We start from the raw sequence: 21,768 nt of genomic DNA, 5'->3' as shown, positions 1-21,768 counted from the left end.
AACTTCTTTTCTTACTTATTCGATTTTTACACGTTTAACCAACACCTGACGAACCTAAATCTGTCGCGATAGTCGTTTGTTTTCACGCTGTTGTCTATCTTATCAAACATAAGCTTAATTTCAGACGGATAAAGTCTTCGTAGATATATATACGAGTGTTACAATCCAAGGCACAACAAGACTATTTTACCGAAAAGTAGTTCGTAATAAATATTTGTCCAAGATATAGTCGATGTGTGTAAAGTAAGCTATCAACTAGCAAGGACGAGTTAAGTCGTCACTCGAGTTATCGATCTTTTGGACATAATATCGAGAGGTTCGATGAATTCGTAGCAAAATTGAAGAATTTACAGGCAAAATATATCTCCATAGAATTAACCTTATATATCGAGTGACATATGGTCCGTTTCTTTCCATCGTTTGCTGTTACAAATCGAGTGATTTACTTTTTCGAAAACCTATTCGTTCTTTATCATTAAATTTCATCGAATTTAATCTTTTGCTTACTGTAGGGCGTTCGATCGACCAGGATTCGGAGATAATTTGAAACGCCTGGACAAATAAATTTCTTCCATGAAGAGCCTACAACGATTTTCTAAAAGATCACACTAAAATTCGAAACATCAAACGTTATTTATGGGAAACCCTTTCGTGACGCTTCCGAGCGACGTCGGCCAGATGTCCAAAGAGTTTGTCGGTCAAACGATCACCGATGGTCTTTTTATTTTTCGGATGTGTCGGCAATTCGATTTCGTATTCCGTCCGTCCCTCTCTCACCGCGTGCATCGAAGGTTTATGGCTCGTATTTCCTCTTTAACGCCAAAGTTGCTTCGACCGCGGCTGATTCCACTCGCCTTTGTACTCCCTTCGCTGATTCTCCGAACTTCGCTTCGTCCTGTGGCCTACGTTCGCCGGAGGACGAATCGTATCCTGCTTCGTCCTCAAGATGGACATCAAGGATGATCGCCCGTTACGTTCCAACGATTCGTCGTGTTTTACGAATTCTTGGCTTTCGTAATCGTCGCATCGACGTGTCCACGTTTACAGTCACGAATCGTTTCGTAATACGCTTCCACGTCGCTTCTTTCTCCTCCATTTAACCGTGACTGACTGTAAACAGTTTACGAAGTTCACTGCTCGTTCGTTTAATCAACACGTTCATTGTGAATTAAACGATAGCACTTAAAACGTATAATTGCACCTCTTTTCACGAGAAACGTCTTTGTCTTAAATATGAGGTCGCTGTTTAAATCCTGTCCGCTAAATTAAATCTTCTATTTATATATATTATTCGGTTTATAACGTCCATCCATGTTGCGTTACGTCTCTTTCATAAGGATCAAAGTCTTTGATCTTTTATTTTAATCTTCGTCCTCCAAATTATTTTTCCTCCGAAGAGATGAAAATCTTTCGACAGCAGTTCTGTCATTGGTGAATTCCTTCTAGATGCCACGTTAGCACGTTAACTGAGATATCTTACTTCTGTCTTCCGTCGTATTTTCTCCGGAATGTTTCAGAGCAGAAAAAGTGTGCGTTGCAGTTATACGCGACACAAACTTCTCAGCCTAATAAAAAATATCCGCGCTTACGTGTGACGCTTATAGGGAAGCCCACCTTCGGTCGTTCCCTCGACTACGTTTCGATCCGTATTTCCGTTTCTCCGTTCGATGTTGGGCCACCTTTCGCGGAACTTCCTAATTGACGAGCGTCGTTGGCCAACCAAATTCGCGTATTTGTTCTAGCAATTTGTAGGGCCTCACGGTGCGCGCTAATTAAACGTGCCGCGCGACGTTCGGATAAAAATACATGCTCAAGGGTGACGACCTTTATGTCGAGAGACTACAGACCTCTGGAAGTTGTCCGACGAATAAGGAAAAAAAAAAGAAAAAAGTCGTCTGCGAGAAGAGAAAGAAGGGTTGATCTTTGGTCTGTGGCGTCGAATCCGCTCGTCAACGAAGTCGCGAGTTGCAAAAACTCGTTTCGTGGTTCGTTGCGAAGGTTAAAACCGTAACGCTTCTATCTGGGTTGTGCGGTGTTCGCCGCGGACGCACACGAGCTGGTCGAGCTTAACATCGGCGAGGCCCCTTGCCAGACCGCAATTACATCCCATAAAGCACGATTGAGACACGGTTCGGCCATTATTCTCCCATACAGGGCCGTACAAAAGGGTCTCGCCGTTTAACGCGCCCCCATACGAGCTCCTTGCTTTCGGAATTTATCTACCTACACGCGTGCGTACACGCATGCCTCTTTCTCTCTATCTCTGTTCGTCCGTTGGACGAAACCGAGGGAAATTGTCGGAGACCTCGGCGTCCAGCCATCCAGAATCGCCGTTTCCTTCGTAATTGTGGACGACATCGTCCTGTTCGTTGTTGCTCGTCCCGATGCGATAGCGTGCAGGGAAGTCAACGTACTCTTCTTCGAGAGAATCTCCTCGAATATTCCGTTGATTCTCGTGGAAAAATCCAAGGACATAGATGGAACGAGGCTCTGCGCGCTCGAATGCAAATCGCAGCCGGCTCTCGCGTCCATTTCCCTAATCCCGAACGGTGGTGACACGTTCATGCATTTATGCATTCTTTCCTCGATTCATCTCGCGTAATCGTCGTCGTGGAAAACGGCGGGAAACTTCTAATTCGATCGGGCTGGATGTCTCTAAATCGAGCAAGAATCCTGTGCATCGAAGAACCCGAAGAAGGTGAATCAGGGAAGGAAATGGGGCAGCAGGAGACGAACTCGATAAGAACAGGGGTTGAGATCGCGTCTGTCGACGATGAATATGGGCAGGACGAAGAGGACAGCGATCGAAGAAGTCGATCGGGGGGGCAAAAAAAGAAGTGAAACTGGCGAGACCGACTTTCACTCCAAAGACGTAAGTTACGATCTTTCTGGACGCTGGTGTATTCGTTGATATTCGAGGGACAGAGAGAAAAAATGATGCAATCGCTTCATTGAGTAACCGCGCAAGATAAATTACCGCCGCGTATGCTACTCGGTCAGCGTGATCGCCCACCTTTTGCCAGTCGAACGTACCGAATAGCCAGAGGATGGGGTCGTCTCGAAGATAATATTGTCCTTCGACCGGTCCCTTCCACGCTTTTTTCTTCCTTTCTTTTAGTTTCTTGTTCCGATTCGCGGCAACTTTCCTGGTCGCGCTTAATCGACGAAACTCGAGGCACGTCTCGATGTCGCGCGCGATTGTGCGGCTTCTTAAGACTTTACGAAGCAATTACCGCGCCGCTAATTAGAGTACGAGCGTCGGTATCCGTGGGCAGTCCCATTTTTGCCTACGACGAGCGCGCGATCCTTCGCGTAATTGCAATTTCGATTGCCGTCGACGATTTCATTCTTCGCCGCGTTCCATTCTCCCAGTGTTTTCCGGCTGGTAAGCCTCGTGACTTAACGCCGCGCGAACGATAAAGTAAAGCGGATCTGAGCGTAAAGAAAAAACGAAGAGGAGGAGAATGGAGTGATTTAGACGGGGGAGGATTTGGTCAGACCCCACCGGTGGATTTCGGGCGATTTATAAAGCTAACGATTACTAACTGGCTGGCAAGTCACGCGTGTCGAAGCGTTTCAGCCCAAGGTATTAATTATCTGGACTCTCTTGTACGATCGAACCATTGGAAATAGTTGATATAGGGGCTTGCATTTATTATGTATTTAATGGCTAATAAAAGGAACAGAGGGAAAACGACGACGACGACGCCGACCGAACCACGCGCGTATTTCAAAGCAACGTAAAAGAAGAAAGTTAAATGCATTGGTATATAGATACTACGAAGCACAATGCGCATAAATGAAAAGAACGAGCGACGTCTTTTTATGTGAATCAATATTACGTGAATTTTTATCGGACGATTAAATATATACCAGCTTTGAAATTATCGATATCGATAAATTTATGTAATGTATGTAAGAACAAATTTGCTATAAGATAAATCGACGACTCGCTGAGATCGTCGATTTTGATATCCGCGAAACTTCAATTGATCTTTGGATAATTAATGTATCTTTGCATAGTCTACACATTTTTGCACATTTCAATTTCTCGTGAATACGTAAAAATCCAATTATTACACAAAAGGACGCTGCAATCCTCGTCGATCGAAAGTCTGCTTGTCGATCAAATATACGAATAAGGCTGAGTAGTCCGGGTTGTCCTCCATCAGGATTCAAGAGAGAGAACGGCCGGGACACGGAGATTTAGGTGCGTCGTTAAATGTCCCGGGCAAGATCAACATTTGCCTTTCTTCTTCCGCGTGTTCCGCTTGCTTCCCTGCAGAGAGAAGGCCATTCGTCCTTTCGTTTCCTTTCGCTAGTACTCCTCCAGGAAATTTTTCTTTCCCCGGGGTGGAAAAGAAGTTGCAAGGCGACCCTCGCGCGTCGATCCGTCGTATTTGCACAGGCTCGACAGTCGAGAACGAGTTCTCGCTAACGAAGACGAAATTTAACGAACATCCAGACCTTCTGCTCCCTTTTTTTCTTCCCAACGGATGATCGAGCTTGCTAACGACCACGAGCTGCTTCCAAGCCGAAGAAACCCTTTCGACGAACCCATCGACGAGCCTTCGACGCTCGCCTGGAACCAGGTTGGCGTGACTGATAATTCTCCGCGAAAATGGTACGCGCTGGCAACTTGCCACCAGCTGGGACGATGTTCAGCGGAATCTTCGCTGTTAAATACCCGTCGATGAAATCGTCCAGTCATTCTCTCGAAGCGGTTTAACCTTCCACTGACTTGCGATGATTACCGAAGCAACCGTTTCACGCGTTACCGAGAAATTTCACGAAGAAACCTTTCTTGCGTACGCTCTTGACCTGTTAATCGGGTCATTCGTTGATCCGAAGCTGCTGTTGCATCATAGAATCGAAAAGCATCGAATATAATTTATTTTTAGAAGAAACGAAACAAAATGTAACAAGATAGAGGGTCGCTAAATGAAAAAACTATTACATACAAAAGAGATACCTTTTGGTCATCATTTTGTTTCGACGTTTCTGCTGTAATAAACTCCCTTCTTTAAGAGCTCCAATTTCGATATAAAATAATTGAAAACAGCATGTTCTCGAAGATGCAAGTCTGTTAAAACTATCCAATAAGTTGAAGTTTTGCGAAATTTAGGAAACCAAAGTCGCAATTATCGTGAACGAGCGATATTTTCGCTCCTTGTAAAAAATAGGAAATTTGTCATATCGCGTTTTCCCTCCTAGTCTTCTTTTTACGTATGTGTTAATCCGATGACAATAATCTGATGAAACGGGATAATGTGGAATTGAATTCAGCGTTGCGCCTAAAGAGTCCTATAGAGAACAGCAAAAGCATTTGGTTTGTGAACGAACCTCCCTCGGAACCAGCCAAAAGAATTCAATCCACGGATTACGGTACCCACTTTATCAAGACCGGGCTCGTGTGCAAATTGGTAGAACGCGAAAAAACCGTGCGGCAAAGCTGGAACATACTTGGAAGACTCGAGACGGCTGGCCGCGCATCAACCAGGCAGATCGTTCGCTTTGTCCCTCTGTGTGGCTCGGCCGTTTTTCTCCCTTTCGGTGGCTTTTTTCAGGGCTGATTCTCAGCCACACCCCCGTACGTCAGAGACGTTTTAAACGGGGACCAGACACGCTCGCGCAACTCGGTACTTTGGTCCGAGGCCTTTAATTTGGCACGTGTTCCACTCTTGGCTATTGTTGCCATGATTGTTGGGTGGATCACTCTTTCCTCTCGCTCTGTCTGTACCCGTCTTCCGCCCCCTCTTTCGCCGCTGGTTTTTGCGGTAAACGGCGGATGCTGGTAATGCACCGGCCCGCGTCTGTAGCCCAGTGCATGCCCGGCACGTGTTTCGTTTCTTCGTGGCCGTTTTTCGCGCTGCGGGCGACTTTCCATCGGAACGAAACGTTTCCGACAAGTTGAACGCGTCTCTCCTGCTCGCGATACTCCGAGCATCCGAGGAGCAGCACAGCACGCGAGTTCACCACCGTCGGGGATTTGAAATCGAGAGATCGTTGAACGTTAACCCTCGTTTGGGTCGCTCGGTGTTTGGGCAGCTACAGTGGTCACAAACAATGGTACTGACACGTGCTACTCTTATTTTATAACGAAGCGTTTTTCTTATCAGGTTCTATATAGATGTTCCACTTTTATCGTATCAGATGTTTGTAGCTTTTTTTGGAAAATTCAAAGGTGCAAAAATTTATAAAATATATCGTATAACGTATACTTAATAATATACGCCTATAATAATGTACCTAGAAAGATACATTTCAAACAAACGTTTCATTTTCGAGTATGAAATTTTTCTACTCGTACGACCGTATGAAAGTAAAATTATCTTTAAATTGTATGGGATACCCGGGTATTTTCATCGTTCAACAATCGCAAAGATTTTAGTCGAGCGTAGAAGAATCGAACAAATTGTTGATTTACTTTAATTGAATTCTGCCAAGGAATCGAGACGATGGTCGAACTTTGTTGCTCGAAGTTTCTTCCTCCGTGTCGTATAGTGGATAATAAATTACACAACGCCTTTTAATTTAACGCGCAAATCCTTCACGGAGAAGCATTTGACCCTCGTTGCCCTGTCGGATGCACTCTACTCCAAATCATTCATCGACCCAGCGAGGAATTGCCCAGCCGCTTGACGAATAGCGTGCGGACGATCGAAGTCGAGAGTGATTCACATTCGACTCGTTTTCGAACCGTGCGACCGAAACTGGGCCACTCATTTACCTTAATAATGCTTGGCTGTTGGTCGACTTTCGTTTTTCACAGCGACTGGTTTTTCGCGACCTTGCTCGCGATTTCGTACGATTAACGGTTTGTGCATCGTTTAGTAATCGGGATAAAGAAGCCCCTAAATGTTCGATCAACGAAGACCCCAGAACGAGGGGCCAAAAAGCAACGTCGATGGAATTTAATTTTTAAAGATTCTGTCAGTGATTAGTGATTTTATTATTGCTTTATCTATTCTTTCGTTTTAAGTTGCCCCATTTACGTAATCAAGAGAATTTCATACTTTTATCGTTTAAGAGTAAAACGAAATGTATACTATTCTCTGTTACATAGAAAGAAAAGCTTCTTATATGATTCTAACTTTTACGCTCTGGATATAACGCGATATTCGTATAACGCGTAACGTATTTCCCATATTGCAGAGTTCCATTATTTGTGTGACGCTTGCGACAACAACGATCCAGTCTCCTTTAAACGCTAACGAACAATTATCGATACGTTGACTGCAACGATAATCGTCGATGACCAATCTGTTATTAAAATTTTTAGAACGAATAAAATGAGAGAAGTATTAAAAAATTCTCAACGATGTGAACGACTCGGATACGTCCATGTGACGCGTATTGTCAGAGAGAAAGTACGTGAACTCGATAGAACATCTCGCAAAAATGAAATATTATGCCACGATGTATTTCAATCTACGTAAAATTCGCGTGACAGTCAACGTGTTTATTAATCGTTATACGAACGCGTCTTTAATTCCTATGTTTGCAAACTGGGACGAGGAATGATACCGTACGAAAGAAGCCTCGCTCGGCGGATGCGACCCACGAAGAGAACGTACGAGGCCTGTCGGCCAGCAAGATAAAGAGTGGCGCGTATACAAAGAAAACCTGCTGGCACGCAGCGCGTGAGGAAGAACGATGGCGAAATTCCCCGCGAACAGTCTGTAAATTCCAGGCTTTACTGCCTGTCGTCGGTGAAATCGAAGCATATTATTTTAGCGCCGGATGATCCTCAACTCCCGCGCAAGACACATGCAAGAGGGCCTAGGGAACGAAGACGACGTCTTTCGTTGCGCCTAGAATAACGTTCGCCGCGAGAGGAATTCCCTTCGAGGAGGAAAGCGATTGAAATGCGTTTTACGAACGACCACGCGGCGAAATATCGACGTGGATAACGTCGACGATGGAAAACGTTTCAGGTCGGATTTCTCGATCGTCTTTATTACTTCCGAAGCTACCAGAAACCGCGTTCCCTTGGAACATTCTTCGACTTAAGGCTTCGGTGGATGCGTTTTCCGACGAACAAAGTATCGAGTTATATCGGTTCGAAGGAAAATACTATTTTCCAGATGTTTCGTCAATTCGTCCGAATATCTGATCGTTCGATATCTGATCCGAGCAATTGTCGATGTGGCGATTGTAAAGAGCAATAACGGCGGCAGCAATTGAGACAAACGAATTCTTGCAAATACATATAGAGTTGCATATGCTTGTAGGAATTCGTTCGCTGGATGATATTCGTCGGAACGCATTCATCGTTCGAGCAAGTTTGATTGGCCGCGTCGATCGAATTGGAATAAAATGGGTGTGGGAAAACGAATTTCTTCGATGCACGAAAATAAGCGTTGATGAATCTAGATCTAGAAGAGAAGATCGCAGTCGGAACGACAGCGCGTCAAAACCCCGCATTCGTTGTAATCATAGCTTTACTCAATAGCGATAAAACGGTAAGGGGAATAAAATGGAATAAAATCTGACAGAGAGGATTCCCATCGCCATGTCTTAGCGCGTTAATCGGTTCAAAGCGGGATACCTTTACAACGAAGTGGTTTCGATTTGGTTCGAAGCGTTCACTCCACCCTGGGTCTCTACCCTTGTTGCATGAAAATAGAGTGTGTTTAGTAGAACGGGGGTGGCGGGCCGTTTTTCCAGCGGGATGGGTTTTCGATTAATCCAGGCTGTGTGCTGGTTTGCAGGAGCTGAAGGAAAGCTTCAATTACGGCTTGTTCTGCCCGCCCGTGAATGGAAAAGCCGGAAAATTCTTGGACGAGGAACGTCGCCTCGGCGATTATCCCTTCAATGGACCCGTCGGCTACTTGGAGGTAAGACACCTTTCTTTACCTTAGTTCTGCTCGCGACAGCGCAGCGTGTTCTTCGCCGACTATTGCTGGCTTAAAGGACAACGACCATATCAAACAGCTGCACGATTTATAAAAGTATTCCAACATATATTGTAGAAAAATTGTAGGTGTATATTACGTACGTTATACGAAACATTTTGCAACTCCATTTATTAATTTAAAATATTACAGTATTACGATATTTGTAACGAGACACGACTGTCATCGTTGTAATTATATTGGTATTTTGAAAATAATTTGAAAATGTACGTAAAAGTTGTAAGACATTTACTGCAAACCTATTTTTAGTAAAAAGATTGGTACACAGCACGAAGAACCGTGTTAAATTTTAAAGATGATTTCATCGGATATCGAGGCTTGTTAATATAATGAATTAGCTTTATCAAGGTTTTAAACTTTCGAGCTTAGCAGGTTCTTTCATTTTCAACTACGTCGTATTAAAATACTCCTTTGTAATAATAAAATGACATTAAAACTAAAAAGTCAATAACGGCGTACTTGCCAAGTCTCTCTTCCGTGATCTTCGAACTTTGTACAATCTGTATCTATTATTATATAATCATTATTAAAGGAAAAACCCTTCGTGAATGGGTTAAAATATTCGGTCGAAAATTTTCCCACCTTGTTATACGTACAGCGCGAATGAAATAACCAGAAAATAAAAGCAAAAAAACGTGAAAAACTTGCATACTAAGTATCAACGGTAAATGTTAATAAGGACGTAATATTTATATCGAGGAGTACGTAAGGAAGAGTCTGAGCTAAATGCAGTCGAAAGCGACGTAGGATCGCGAAAGGTTGGCGGTCGATTCCGGGGAAGGCCGGACGCTAATAGGTTAATTTGAATTTTCATCCCTGACCTCGGTATTATTCTCGTCGAGGAATAATCGCTGCGAGGGCGGCTGAATGCGAGGCTTAAACGGGCTGGTTCAGGCGCATTGACGCGGTCGAAAAGGTTTCTTCAGCTACGAGATTGGCCGGGTCCATTGACGTCCGGTGCCCGTCAAAGGAAACAAGCAACGAAAGAATGGCGAAAGAGGTTTGCTCGGTTACGAAGAACTGCGACTCTTCAATATCAAGGGGTTTGCTCGGGAACCTAGCGATCCGCTATCATCCGTTCTCTCCCTCTATCTTGCGCGCGCGCATGTTTCTCCGCGTCCCTTGGGTCAAGGAGGGACCGCGTGGCTATTTTTTCCCCGTAAGCCTACTTCCTTTTTCACCTGCGAGGTGAGAAACGATCCGCGAGAAAGTAGAAAACATCGGTGGCGACCGGTCGTCAACGACGTCGTCCTCGACAACGAGCAAGAGCGAAAGGTTGCAGTGTGACCGTGAAAAGAAAAGGCGCCACACGCCGTTACGAATTCGTTCCGAGTGCCGGTGTTTCTCGGTTTTTCAACGGGACGATTATTCATACACCATCGATCATGCTCTCGATGAAAAGCCCCACTCGACAGCCATGCGATTACGCGTGTTTTTTCGAAGACCCTGGGACGCGATCCGAAGAGGAACGAAACCCGAAGGTACGACAGAAGAAACGCAGTGAATCTCGGAGTTAGATCGACTCGAGAAAAAGTGGTATTTCAATTCGAATGCGAACGGGTAAGCCGTGCAGAGATGGACTACCTTTTTTAACGTCAATTTTTTATGCCTAGAATCGCTAGAATAAATGCACACATTTTTCCTTGTAATCCTATGTATCGAATACATTTTTAGTAATTTTATCTTGCTTCAGAAATACGCATATAAAAGACGATAATAATATCCCAGGCAATCCACGGTACAAGTTAGTCGAACTACTACATAGACGATAAGATCGAATATGTACGAAACCTTTCCCAACAGAAACGTGTTTTCGCGTTTATTAAAACAGTTTGACATTTCTGTCGATTAACCGTGGCGATTTTCACGCGTCGTACGACTCAAATCCTATATCACAGAAAAAGGTATTAGCAGTAGACGTTTCCATCGAACGGAGTCGTCTTAGGGCTCCCTCGCGTGTTACATCTTTCCCCGTCGCACCTTCGTCTCGTTCGACGAAGAACGGAATAAAATTTCCAGCGCGTCGCACGAGATTTCGTAGTCCTTCGACAGATGGTGAAGACTCGACTTGCATCCAGGAGTCGATGCACCAGGACGGTGACTGTTGAAACGGGGTTTCGCGAAAAACAAATAATCCCGTGGTCGGTTAACGAGATCTGGATCTTGCCCGCGGTTTTCTTGCGTAACCGGATCTAGTTCTCATCTCGGTATTCCTCTTCTTCTTCTTCTTCTTCTTCGTAACTCGTCTCCGTTAACGCGATCGGCTCCAGTGCCGATAGCACGGTTGGTCTCGCCGCGGGGATTCACTTTCTAGGGTAGGTTGGTTGACTCGCGTAACTTCGTCGGCTACTTCTCGAACCTTGCACAAGTTACAAATTACCGAACCGTTTCTCGACCACGATCGAAAAACTCATTCGACGAATACTTTCGTCTCGGTCTCCGCGTTCCCCTTTTTTACACTACTGTGCGTAAATATTCGGACACTTTGAAATTATTACGAATACAGTGGCTCGCGAAAGTGTTTGATCATTTTTAGAGACTTTTTACGAATATATCAGGTGTGTTATAGGAAACATTCAAAGATTTCATTGGCACCGTTAGGAAATTCCATTATCATAATTATACCGATCAAGTTTGAAAGAAAGGAGAACGTACATTGAAGCTACAAGATATTTAGTGCGAGTACCGTATATTTCACCGAAATCATAAGAATATTTAAGCAATCGGTTAGCCATTATTTCTTTATAACTTTTTAAAAACATAAAAAAAATCTTTTGATCGAATTGCACCAGGTGTTCAAATACTTGTGCATGAGAACGTATGTACTTACGCGTATTCACGTCTGGCTCGTGAATTTCTCATAGAAAATTCGTACTACGTAGCGGTATCGCCTTTGTAGTATCGCAGCAAAGGAACACGGGTTTGAAACTGAACGCGAGCCGAGTGTACTTTTGATTGTTGCATAATTAATGCGCTCTATCCGAGGTTAATTAAACGGTAAGAGTTTTTCGTCGGGCGAAAAAAAGATTCCACCTGGCTTGGAGAACTTTTTTCATTGAGCGACCTTGAGCCAGTCGAACAGCAGAGATTTTCAGCTCGTCCATTTCGCGAAATATTTCAACGTCGAGGTGGATGATGTAGATAAAGTGCGAACGTCCGAAGATGGTACGCGCCGGCTTGTTTTACTTTTTCTGCTTGCCGTTGGCTTAAGTTGCGCGCAATAATGCGGCCGCCATATAGGACCTGGATAGAAATAAATACGCGGGGTTAGACAGACCCATAGATCACCTGTATTCGGTACCATCGGTGTTCGCCACGATGTTCCTTTTTATTTTTTTCCTTTTTTCTTGTTCTTTTACGTGTGTGTTCCTTGCACTCATCGATCGCACGAACCGAACGAGCGAACGTACGCTCGATCTCGTCACGCGAGATTCACTTTCAGGAACGAGCTGGCTTACAAACGAGCTGCAACTACCTGCGTCTCGCGAGAAAAACTTAGCCGTGACTATTAATTTTCACGCTTCGCTGTTTCCTCGAGGACGATTCAATTTTCGAAATCGCTGCGCTTCGTTAGCAGCGAATCTTGGCGAATCCGAGCATTGTTTTCCAACGACGAATCTCCTTCGTTGCGATATTACAGCGAGGCAATTAACGAGACCTTCGTCCGTTGCTTTCTTCGACGAAGTACCCGATTACACGCGTATCGACCCAAGAAGCAAGATGCGATAGCACGTCGCGCAATTAGACGCGCGCCAAAAAGGCCCGTAATAAAACTGTTGCCTGCGTAATAACGTGATTAACCGTCATCGAGTAAGCAGACCGAGTGACGGTGCAATTCAACGCGCGGAAAGGAGGAAAAGTCGCGGACAAGGTAGCCGACGTTGGATACGCACGTAACCCTAGTTGAAGGAACGCGACCATTAAACGCGCCAAGGATGTCTTTGCATCCGAATGCAATCGTTTACCACAGGATTGGTGGCATCTCGCTCGCTTGATTCGTAGCTCAAAGTTCACCGACAGGCTTTTCTCTATGCGCAAAGACGCAGAGATAGATAATCGTTAATCGTACAGTAACGTCTAATTTGTAAAAAATTGTACGACAGAAAGTAAAAAATTCGTTGATCAAAGGCGGTTGGGCTTTTGTAATATGACGGTACATTCGTTATTTTCGTAGCGGCCTATCTCTAATTTACATTGCAACTCCGGTTCCCTGGATAATCATAATTGCTGCTAACGGTAGTCATTAACGCGGTCGTAGCTGCGATATTGCCTATCCGTCAGTAATCTAACGCTGTGAAGCACGACGCCTCCGATAATTACAAAGAAGCTGTAACCACCAGGAAGCGACAGGGTGAATCCCCCATTAAGCCGAGATAATTTTATACGTTTTGTCCTCGGTATTTTCCGGCTAAGTCTATCCTCGAGGAAAAACCAACGTGCGTATTTCGCGACCATCGAGCAAGACCGGTGTTGAAAAAACGCCTAAAACACCTCTGGACGTGCGACGGCTGATTAAGCAGGATGGTATAATCGCTATACGCGCCTGATAATTAATTATATTTTCTGACCGATCTAAATCTATGACCAGTTACCATATGACTTAAGATTTAACTTAGAATTTTGTAATTCGCAGCTCAAGTACAAAAGACGGGTATACAAGATGCTGCATCTCGACGAGAAACAGCTGAAGGCGATGCACACGAGAACGAACTTGCGAAGGTTACTGGAATACGTGGCAAACAGCCAGGTCGAGAAGATCGCCAAGATGTGCAGCAAGGGTCTGGATCCTAATTTCCACTGCCAGGAAACCGGAGGTAAAACCGATTACGAGTTTCTTTCTCGGTTGAATTTGTGGCGCTGATCCGGCAAACGTTCTACCGTAGTTCCCGAAAAAGCTCGATTTCATTTAGATAAAAGCTTCGTGGCGAGCTAATTCATGCAAGGAGGAAAAGTTCTCGCTGAAACGTCGGATATAACTGTATTCGACTATGTAGCCAGCTATTTCTCGTTTGGCTAATCACAGACTCGCAACCACGCGTTTGCTTTCTGTCGCCTCGAGACAACATGCCGACCTTGAGGCCGCGTCAGTGGTCATCGGATCTCCTCGTGTCCATCAGAATCTTCTACGCGTCGGAAATCCGCGTCGATCTCCGCGAATTCCGCGAATGATCTCACGCGAAAATTTGCCTGCTTTTGCAGAAACTCCGTTGACCTTGGCCACGACCCTGAAGAAGCCTTCGAAGGTCATAATAGCGCTGGTGAACGGCGGCGCGCTGTTGGATTATCGAACGAAAGAGGGTCTGACGGCAATGCATCGCGCCGTCGAACGAAACAGCTTGGAGGCGGTGAAGACGCTGCTCGAGCTTGGCGCCAGCCCCAATTACAAGGACACCAAAGGATTGACGCCGCTCTATTACAGCGTCATATACAAGACCGATCCGATGCTCTGCGAAACGCTGCTTCATGACCACGCGACGATCGGCGCCCAGGATTTGCAGGGGTGGCAGGAAGTGCACCAGGTCTTTTTTCTTTTTTTTTTTTTCTTTTTTTCTTGTACCACTATACCACTTCCGATAGCACTGTTCGTTTAAGCTGCGTCCTCGCCCAAGAAACAACGGGAAACTCTTTGTTGTCTGCATGTTTGGAACGATAATCAAGAAATATCGACTTGTAGAACCGAACGAGGGATATCTGGTGTTTGCTTCGGTTTCAAAATGGTCGTTTTTCCTAGCAAAAAAATTGTCCACGCACGGTTTCATCGTGAAACGTTTGTTTCCACCAGAATGTGTTTCGGTTTACTCTGATTTCTATCGCTCTGATTGAAAACAAACAACAAGCGATTTCTGTTACGAGAAACAGTAACACGAAGAACGGTGGAAAAACATTGGACAGTAAACCGGCAACTTTTTCAAAATACACGAAACATCGACCAAAAGTTGCTGATCGTTGCTTGGAGTAAGGACGCGGCTTTAGATTAGACGTATCTATCTCGAGCAACACGTGGTAAGGTTTGAAGGACAAGTTAAGGGAACGTAGGAAAAGTACGGTTTAATTATAATCGCGTCCCCTTCGATAATCGATACTTGGTGTGGTGTTCGCAGGCCTGCCGCAACAACCTGGTCCAACACCTGGATCACTTGCTTTTTTACGGCGCCGACATGAACGCGCGTAACGCATCTGGTAATACACCGTTGCACGTTTGCGCAGTGAACAACACGGACTCCTCTTGCATACGCCAGTTGCTGTTCAGAGGCGCGCAGAAGGACAGTCTGAATTACGCGAACCAGACGCCTTACCAGGTCGCCGTGATCGCCGGGAATATGGAACTGGCCGAGGTCATTAAGAACTATCAGCCGGAGGAAGTTGGTGAGTGCGAATCACACTGACAGATAGGCGAACCTCGTCGAAGATTCGACGTGATTAGGGGAAGGAGGAACCGTTGGCGAGACGATCTTCCTTTTGTCGTTCTTTCAAGCAACAGAGAAAAGATGAAACCGAACCTCCCCTCCACGCGACCGCTGGTCGATCAGTTGATCGATTAATTTTTTACGTTTTGATCGTGCCATGCCGATAGCCGATTCTTAGTAGGTAGACGACATTCAGGGAATCGACAGCGATCACGAAAAACTCGTGATTCGGAGAATTCGATGAGTGTGTTTCGCAATCCTTTTGAATCGTTCGACGACATCGTTTCGCACTCGAGATTACGGACAACTCGAGTTGTACAACGTATACACGACGTAACACGTCCGTTGACAGACGAAGAGTAGCTACGCGAAACGCTTATCTGATAAAGCGCGGACTTCGTATCGACCGTCCGGGAATTTTTTAAACATAGAGCACGTCACGAATTTAGCCTGGCATGTGCATGTACGTAGAACGCTTCACCTTTTTTCTTTACCTGTCTACTAAGAGACAAACACGCTTCAGCGCTTGCTCGTAGCGTAGCGAAGAGTAGCTAGTGAACCATAGACTAGTCTAACGATGTAAATATATAACATACAAATATATATTTACGTATATATAATTGTGCGTGTATCTGTGTCTGTGCTGTATGACAAAAGTACATGAAATTGTAACAGTCTAATGGGTTCTTTGGTGGTGATGGTCTTGTAAGACGTCGAGTATGTTTGTAACGATATAACGAAAAGTAACGACTAAAGTTTGATTGCTTTTGAGTAATTACTAACGATGCCGTATCTTTTGGTCTCGTCGTAGAGCGACTTCGCTCCTGTCGGATTTGACGAGATTGTTTTTGAAAATCGTGCAAATACGGAGAAATCGAACTCCGCTGTTGACTAAAAAGGGATATCGAACGTTCGATTGGCGAATCCGGCAATGGCGAAGTCGTGAGAACAAGTTGATTAGTAATGTTTGGTAGTTTCGACGTACTTTGTGAGTATACGTACGTGTGTCGTCGTGGGCCATTGGAATTTCCTTGGAGTAAAATGGGAAAAGCGAAGCTGTTTCCAGTCGATGCTTCCGAGAAGTCCGGCGGCCCATTGACGGCAACCTCGAAATCACCGGTGCACATGTGCTGTGTCTGTCTAATAAAAAAAAAAAAAAAAAAAAAGAAAAAAAAGAAAAAAAAGGAAGTACGAAAATACGATGCGAATATATATATATCAGTGGCACCTTTACAACCTCGGGCACATTGTATCGTACAAAACAGATACAAGCAACCGCGTCGAATGCGTGACTCTTGCGTGTGCTTTTCACCGCTTTCTTGTATACAGAGACTAACGATGATAACGTTATCCGATCGTCGTTGTTCCTTATAACACGTGACATAACGTGAATCACATGCCGTCGAGCAATGCCGAGTATTTAAAAATTTGTGTAGGTGCGCGTGTGTGCGTGCGTGTGTGCCGTCGGCAGCTTGTAAGTCCGCTTGAAAATTCTGTGAAAACGAAACGCGCGCGCGGCGAAAGGTCGCGGACGTCCAATCGAATCGTTCGCTTGTTTGAAAAACATGGAACGATGCACGGGAAACGCATCGTAGCAAAAAGCACGCTCGAAACGAGAGAGAAAGCATTTCGTGAGATCGAAAGAAATACTGTTTGCCAGGGATTCGGGATTCGGGGAAATCGTGCTTGGAAAGGGACACGCGCGTGTCAGATCACACACACACACATTGGACTCGTGAGCGAGAACACAGAAAGATGATAATATCGGGAGAGAAAAAGTGACAAAGAGACGATCTCGCTCCAAAGGAAGACGAATACCTTCGGAGAGCGGCGTCTACTTGTAAGGCTAAGTAATCCTTTCTTTACTTAACCTTGCAACCCTCGATTTTCCAGTACCGTTTAAAGGGCCGCCACGCTACAACCCGAAACGACGGTCGGTGGCCTTCGGCGGCACGTCGACGATGACCACGAGCTGCTCGGCCAGTAACTTGGGCACCCTGACCAGGATACCTTCCGCGGAACAACAGCACGGATCTGGTGGAAGTTTGACCGGTTCCGGAGGAGGTAGCCTCACCAGAACTATCTCGGTGGAGCAGTACACGGCGAGCGTCAACGCGGTCACGAGAGTACCGTCCGCCGAGCAATACGCGACCGGCAACCTGACCAGAGTACCGTCCACGGAACAACAGTATCCATCCACCGGCACCCTGAACAGAGTACCGTCCTCGGAACAATATGCCAGCCCTATCGCGACCGCGACCGGTACCACCACCGTAACCAGGGTGTCTTCCGGAGAGCAATACTCCGCGACCGCCGGTACGCTCACCAGAGTACCGTCCACAGAGCAATATCCAACCGGTACGCTCACCAGAGTACCGTCCGCCGAGCAGTACGCGAACAGTATCGCGAGGACGGCGGACACCCATCACGCCGCCCTCGCCAGAGTACCGTCCATCGAAGCAACCAGAAACGAGCTACAGAGAATACCGTCCGAACAGCACGTTGCCGCTAGATCCGCCGAGCAGAACGGTCATCGGATTACCTCGGACTACCAGAGCCCCAATTCGCTGAGGGATCCTAACGCGAGGTAAGCATAAACTGTCTTTGCGATCTCTCTTGCGTACTCGGCTGCTCTCGAAATCGGGATTTCCTTCTTACTCCTCTTCTTATCCCTTCTTATCCTCCGTGCTGTTCACTCAAATCTCCAACATCGTCTCTTCTCTTTGATTAATCCGACCGATCAAGGTCGAGATTTCTTGCCGCGTTCTTTACGAAGCCAGGGCGTCTGCTCTTATCTTTGATTCGATATCGATATAACTTCACGCGTGTTTCCAACAGGCTATTTTCCGATACTAACCTTCGCGACGAATTCGATCGATCGTACGTTGTTCGGGTGGCGGGGAACCCGCGTGTTCATCCGCGCGTTCGGGAATTAACCGATCGCGCGTTAAAGCAAAGACAATTTACGCTAATCTCGTGAGATTTAATCGAACATAAGGTCGAACGTAGTTACGTTCGACTCCTATACGAGTTCCGCCTCCATTTCAAGATTACCAGCCACCGCGGAGAACTATCAGAACGTAAGAATGGAGGGACTGACGAGGCTGCAAGAACACCGGCTCGAGCTTCAACACCGTCTTGACATGCACAGAACGATGGAGATGCCGCCGTCGCCGTCACCGAGCAGCAGGAGTCTAGCTCCTTTCAGCTCGGCTAGCTCGAGCCTCTCCGAAGGCAGCAATCAACCGTCCGGCGAAGATTCCGCCAGCATCGTCACAGGTATACACACACAGGTTTATTTTCCTCGACTTTTGCCTCGCTCGGTCGCGACCAGAGCGACGAGAATGCGGTTCTACGGAAGCTCGCGTGCTCGCAACCTTCATCGTTGAAGAGATTTCGTGAGATCTAGCCTCCTCCGTATATGCGTTTGGGACACGGCACATGATCCCCTGATGCGACACGGAGAGAAAGATACAGAGAGAAAGAGAGGGAGAGAGAAAAAAGAGAAAGCGAGAAACACGATCAAGTGTATTTGTATATTTGGCGTGACTCGAACGTCGAACCATCACCATCAGAAATGGTACGCGATGCCAGACAGGCTAACTTTGCCGAGTCTGTTCCACGCAGTGCTATGACGTTTCTCGAGACGATGACGAAACAACACGAGAGATACGACCATCCGTGTCTCGTTGGATGTAACATCGGCGATCTAGACATTCCACGCCACGAAACTCTCTCTACGTACACGTATTTACTAGTTAGGAAATTTCAAAAGAGCGGATATACCGTTTTAGCGTTAAGCTGGCGCTTTCTACTTTCCGTTAACAAATCTAGCGTTGCATGACGTTCAGCCGGTCTAAGAATCCGATCGAGCCAATGGAACGATGAAAAGCTCAAACGACCATGCTTGTTTTCGTAAATTTTTTAGACAAGAGTCTCGGCGATACAGCCTCCGACGTGATTAGCGACAGTTCCGGGGTCGGAACCTCGCAGTCGGACACTACCAATTCCCTCTCGATCCCAGGTACAACGGTCGTTTGCGTCGAGAGCTACAACAGCGGAATTCTAGGCCATCTGAATATCAATCAGGGAGATATCTTGGAAGGTACAGACTATAATTATCTTCTCTATCGCTCTTTATTTATTTGATCAAGGCTCGCGTTTATCGCGTTTCCGATAACGGAACGAACGCTCTTCGTTGATTTTTATTTCGTAAGTATGCACATTTTTTGTTTACGAGTTTGTCGACTCTCATAGATTCGTATTTCTTTTTTTCATTATAACAATCGACTAGGATTACTTTCGACACGACGGCTGATTCTACGAATCTAGATTAAGCGAATTTTTATTTTAACAATTTAGTTATAGTCGTTTGTAAATGATGTGTCGTATTCTATATACATTTTGTAACATAACGTCACGTTTTATATGTTTTTCTTATAAGCTGGGAAAAAGTAAAATTGCCCGAACAACAGTCGCATGGTGGTGGAAATATTCTGGACCTTTGTTGATTGTTTCTTCTCAAATATCTCAACGATGGTGCATTCAAATGAAATACATCGATCCATCGAATAATCGACCAGTTTTATATCTTTTCTGATATTCTTGCAAGGGAGATATAACACGTTAAAATTTCAAGCGAATCTCGTCGAAACCAAATACCTTTATTGCTTAGTCGATAATTTCTAAAATTAGAAGGTTAAAATACGCCGGTAGTGAGTTGTATCGTTTATTTTTTAATTTTTAACAGTCACCGGAGCGACCGACTGTGGTCTTCTCGAAGGAGTGCTTCGGGGACAGGGTACGGGTCTGTTTCCGGCGCACTGCGTACAGGAAGTCAGGCTCCGTCACACGAACATTCCACTGGGTCCTCAGCCTGCCAGGGATGGCCGGAACAGAGTATTGGGCCGTAGAGAATCTCAACATAAGTATTTCGCTACTGCTCCTAGACTGAAGAAACCGTGAGTCACTTACGTATATTACTTTATATTACATCTTACATTATCATCTTACATTATCATGCATCCTACACAGACGTATAATAATAACAGTTAGATCGGACATTTTTACAAGCTAGAGAGGCATCCGTTAGAGCGAATATCTTCGAATATCCTCGAGCCTGTCGTAGCCTTGAGTGCTAACGGAAACGACGCTGGTTTAATCCACCGAGTAACCGTTATTCAATTCGTTGATCTTCAGAGTTACGTCTGAACCTCGTACCGTGGTACTGCATCGCTCGAGAAAAGGTTTCGGCTTCGTGTTACGGGGCGCCAAGGCAACCTCGCCTCTGATGGAACTGACGCCGTCGGCCAGGTATCCCGCCTTGCAGTACTTGGACGACGTCGATCAAGGAGGAGTGGCCGACCTAGCTGGCCTCCGAAAAGGAGACTACCTTATCCAAGTAAGTAACAAGTAGCGAAGCAGTTCGAATCGCTTTGTACCGTATACGAAAAATTCGAATTTTATCTACTCGGAACGTGATTTGAAACTTGGAACCATAGAAAGCTTCGAATGGATATTGGAACAACCGTTGCTAATCACAGCTTCGTTTTTATTTTCTAACTTTGGTTCATCGATCTGATCAACTTCTATTTTATCGATGCCTGATACTTTTTCGTAGATCAACGGCGAAGATGTGACAACGGCGTCGCACGAACACGTAGTCGACCTGATCCGAAAATCCGGGGAACTGGTCAGAATGACGGTGGTTTCCCCGATGATCAGCCTTCCGAATTCGCAATCGGCAGCTCTTCTGCCAACTAGTCAACCTATTCAGAGACAGTACGCAACCCTTCCGCGTAAAGGTAACAACAACGTGGTGATTGGCGGTACGCTTGGCAGATCACCGGCTCCCATGCCACCCCGAAGAGACCCGAAAACCACTCTGAGCGTTGGTCGCGCTCGAGCAAGATCGATGGTCGCGGGATTAGGTAAACTTTCGATGATAAAAGTAAACAAATGCAGTAATGCCACCTTGAATTCCAATAGAAATGAATTGTCCCGCTTAAATTACGATGACCTAGTCCTATCCGCTCTCCGCTACTGTTCTCAGCAATTTCGTTTATGTATATAAATATGTGTATAATCGTCGCTCTACATTAATCTCTTCTCCTATATATGCGACTACCAAGTATACCGTACAAATTTATTATGTTTTCTGGTGACATGCAGAAGGTGGTGGCGAGAGAGACGATCGCGACGAGATAACATCGACGGGAGCCAAATCGAGTAGCGCGGAATCGATCCATCTTCCTCAGCAACCATCGACCGGACCCAATACCGGACAGAACACACCGGTACAGCCGCGAACGGCCAGTATTCGATCGAGACCTACCTCCAGTAGGATCACTGCCGCGGAACTGGAGGTACGTATGAAAAATCACGAAGCATATACCGTTGCTCGATCACGAACGATGCGCTTCTTGTTCTCCTCGAATGGCACT

General features: G+C 45.6%; 1 protein-coding gene across 5 annotated transcripts in view; it reads left to right on the top strand.

Annotated features, from left to right (window-relative positions):
• Window positions 1-21,768, top strand: part of LOC132908059 (SH3 and multiple ankyrin repeat domains protein 2) — a 178,785-nt gene that overhangs the window by 151,119 nt on the left and 5,898 nt on the right. For 3 of the 5 annotated variants that reach the window (XM_060961631.1, XM_060961635.1, XM_060961630.1), the window contains 11 exons: window positions 8,715-8,840; window positions 13,552-13,732; window positions 14,118-14,437; window positions 15,020-15,284; window positions 17,219-17,912; window positions 18,375-18,604; window positions 19,254-19,430; window positions 20,076-20,286; window positions 20,525-20,726; window positions 20,946-21,255; window positions 21,497-21,690. In XM_060961631.1, coding sequence (XP_060817614.1) covers window positions 8,715-8,840; window positions 13,552-13,732; window positions 14,118-14,437; window positions 15,020-15,284; window positions 17,219-17,912; window positions 18,375-18,604; window positions 19,254-19,430; window positions 20,076-20,286; window positions 20,525-20,726; window positions 20,946-21,255; window positions 21,497-21,690 — 2,910 coding nt within the window. The remainder of the gene's footprint in view (window positions 1-8,714; window positions 8,841-13,551; window positions 13,733-14,117; window positions 14,438-15,019; window positions 15,285-17,218; window positions 17,913-18,374; window positions 18,605-19,253; window positions 19,431-20,075; window positions 20,287-20,524; window positions 20,727-20,945; window positions 21,256-21,496; window positions 21,691-21,768) is intronic. The other 2 variants (XM_060961634.1, XM_060961632.1) reach the window with 1 other exon arrangement.

The sequence above is a fragment of the Bombus pascuorum genome, chromosome 6 (genome assembly GCF_905332965.1).
Source record: "Bombus pascuorum chromosome 6, iyBomPasc1.1, whole genome shotgun sequence".
Lineage (NCBI taxonomy): Eukaryota > Metazoa > Arthropoda > Insecta > Hymenoptera > Apidae > Bombus > Bombus pascuorum.
The sequence above is the reverse complement of the archived record's forward strand: the minus strand, read 5'-3'. Positions and strand labels throughout refer to the sequence as shown.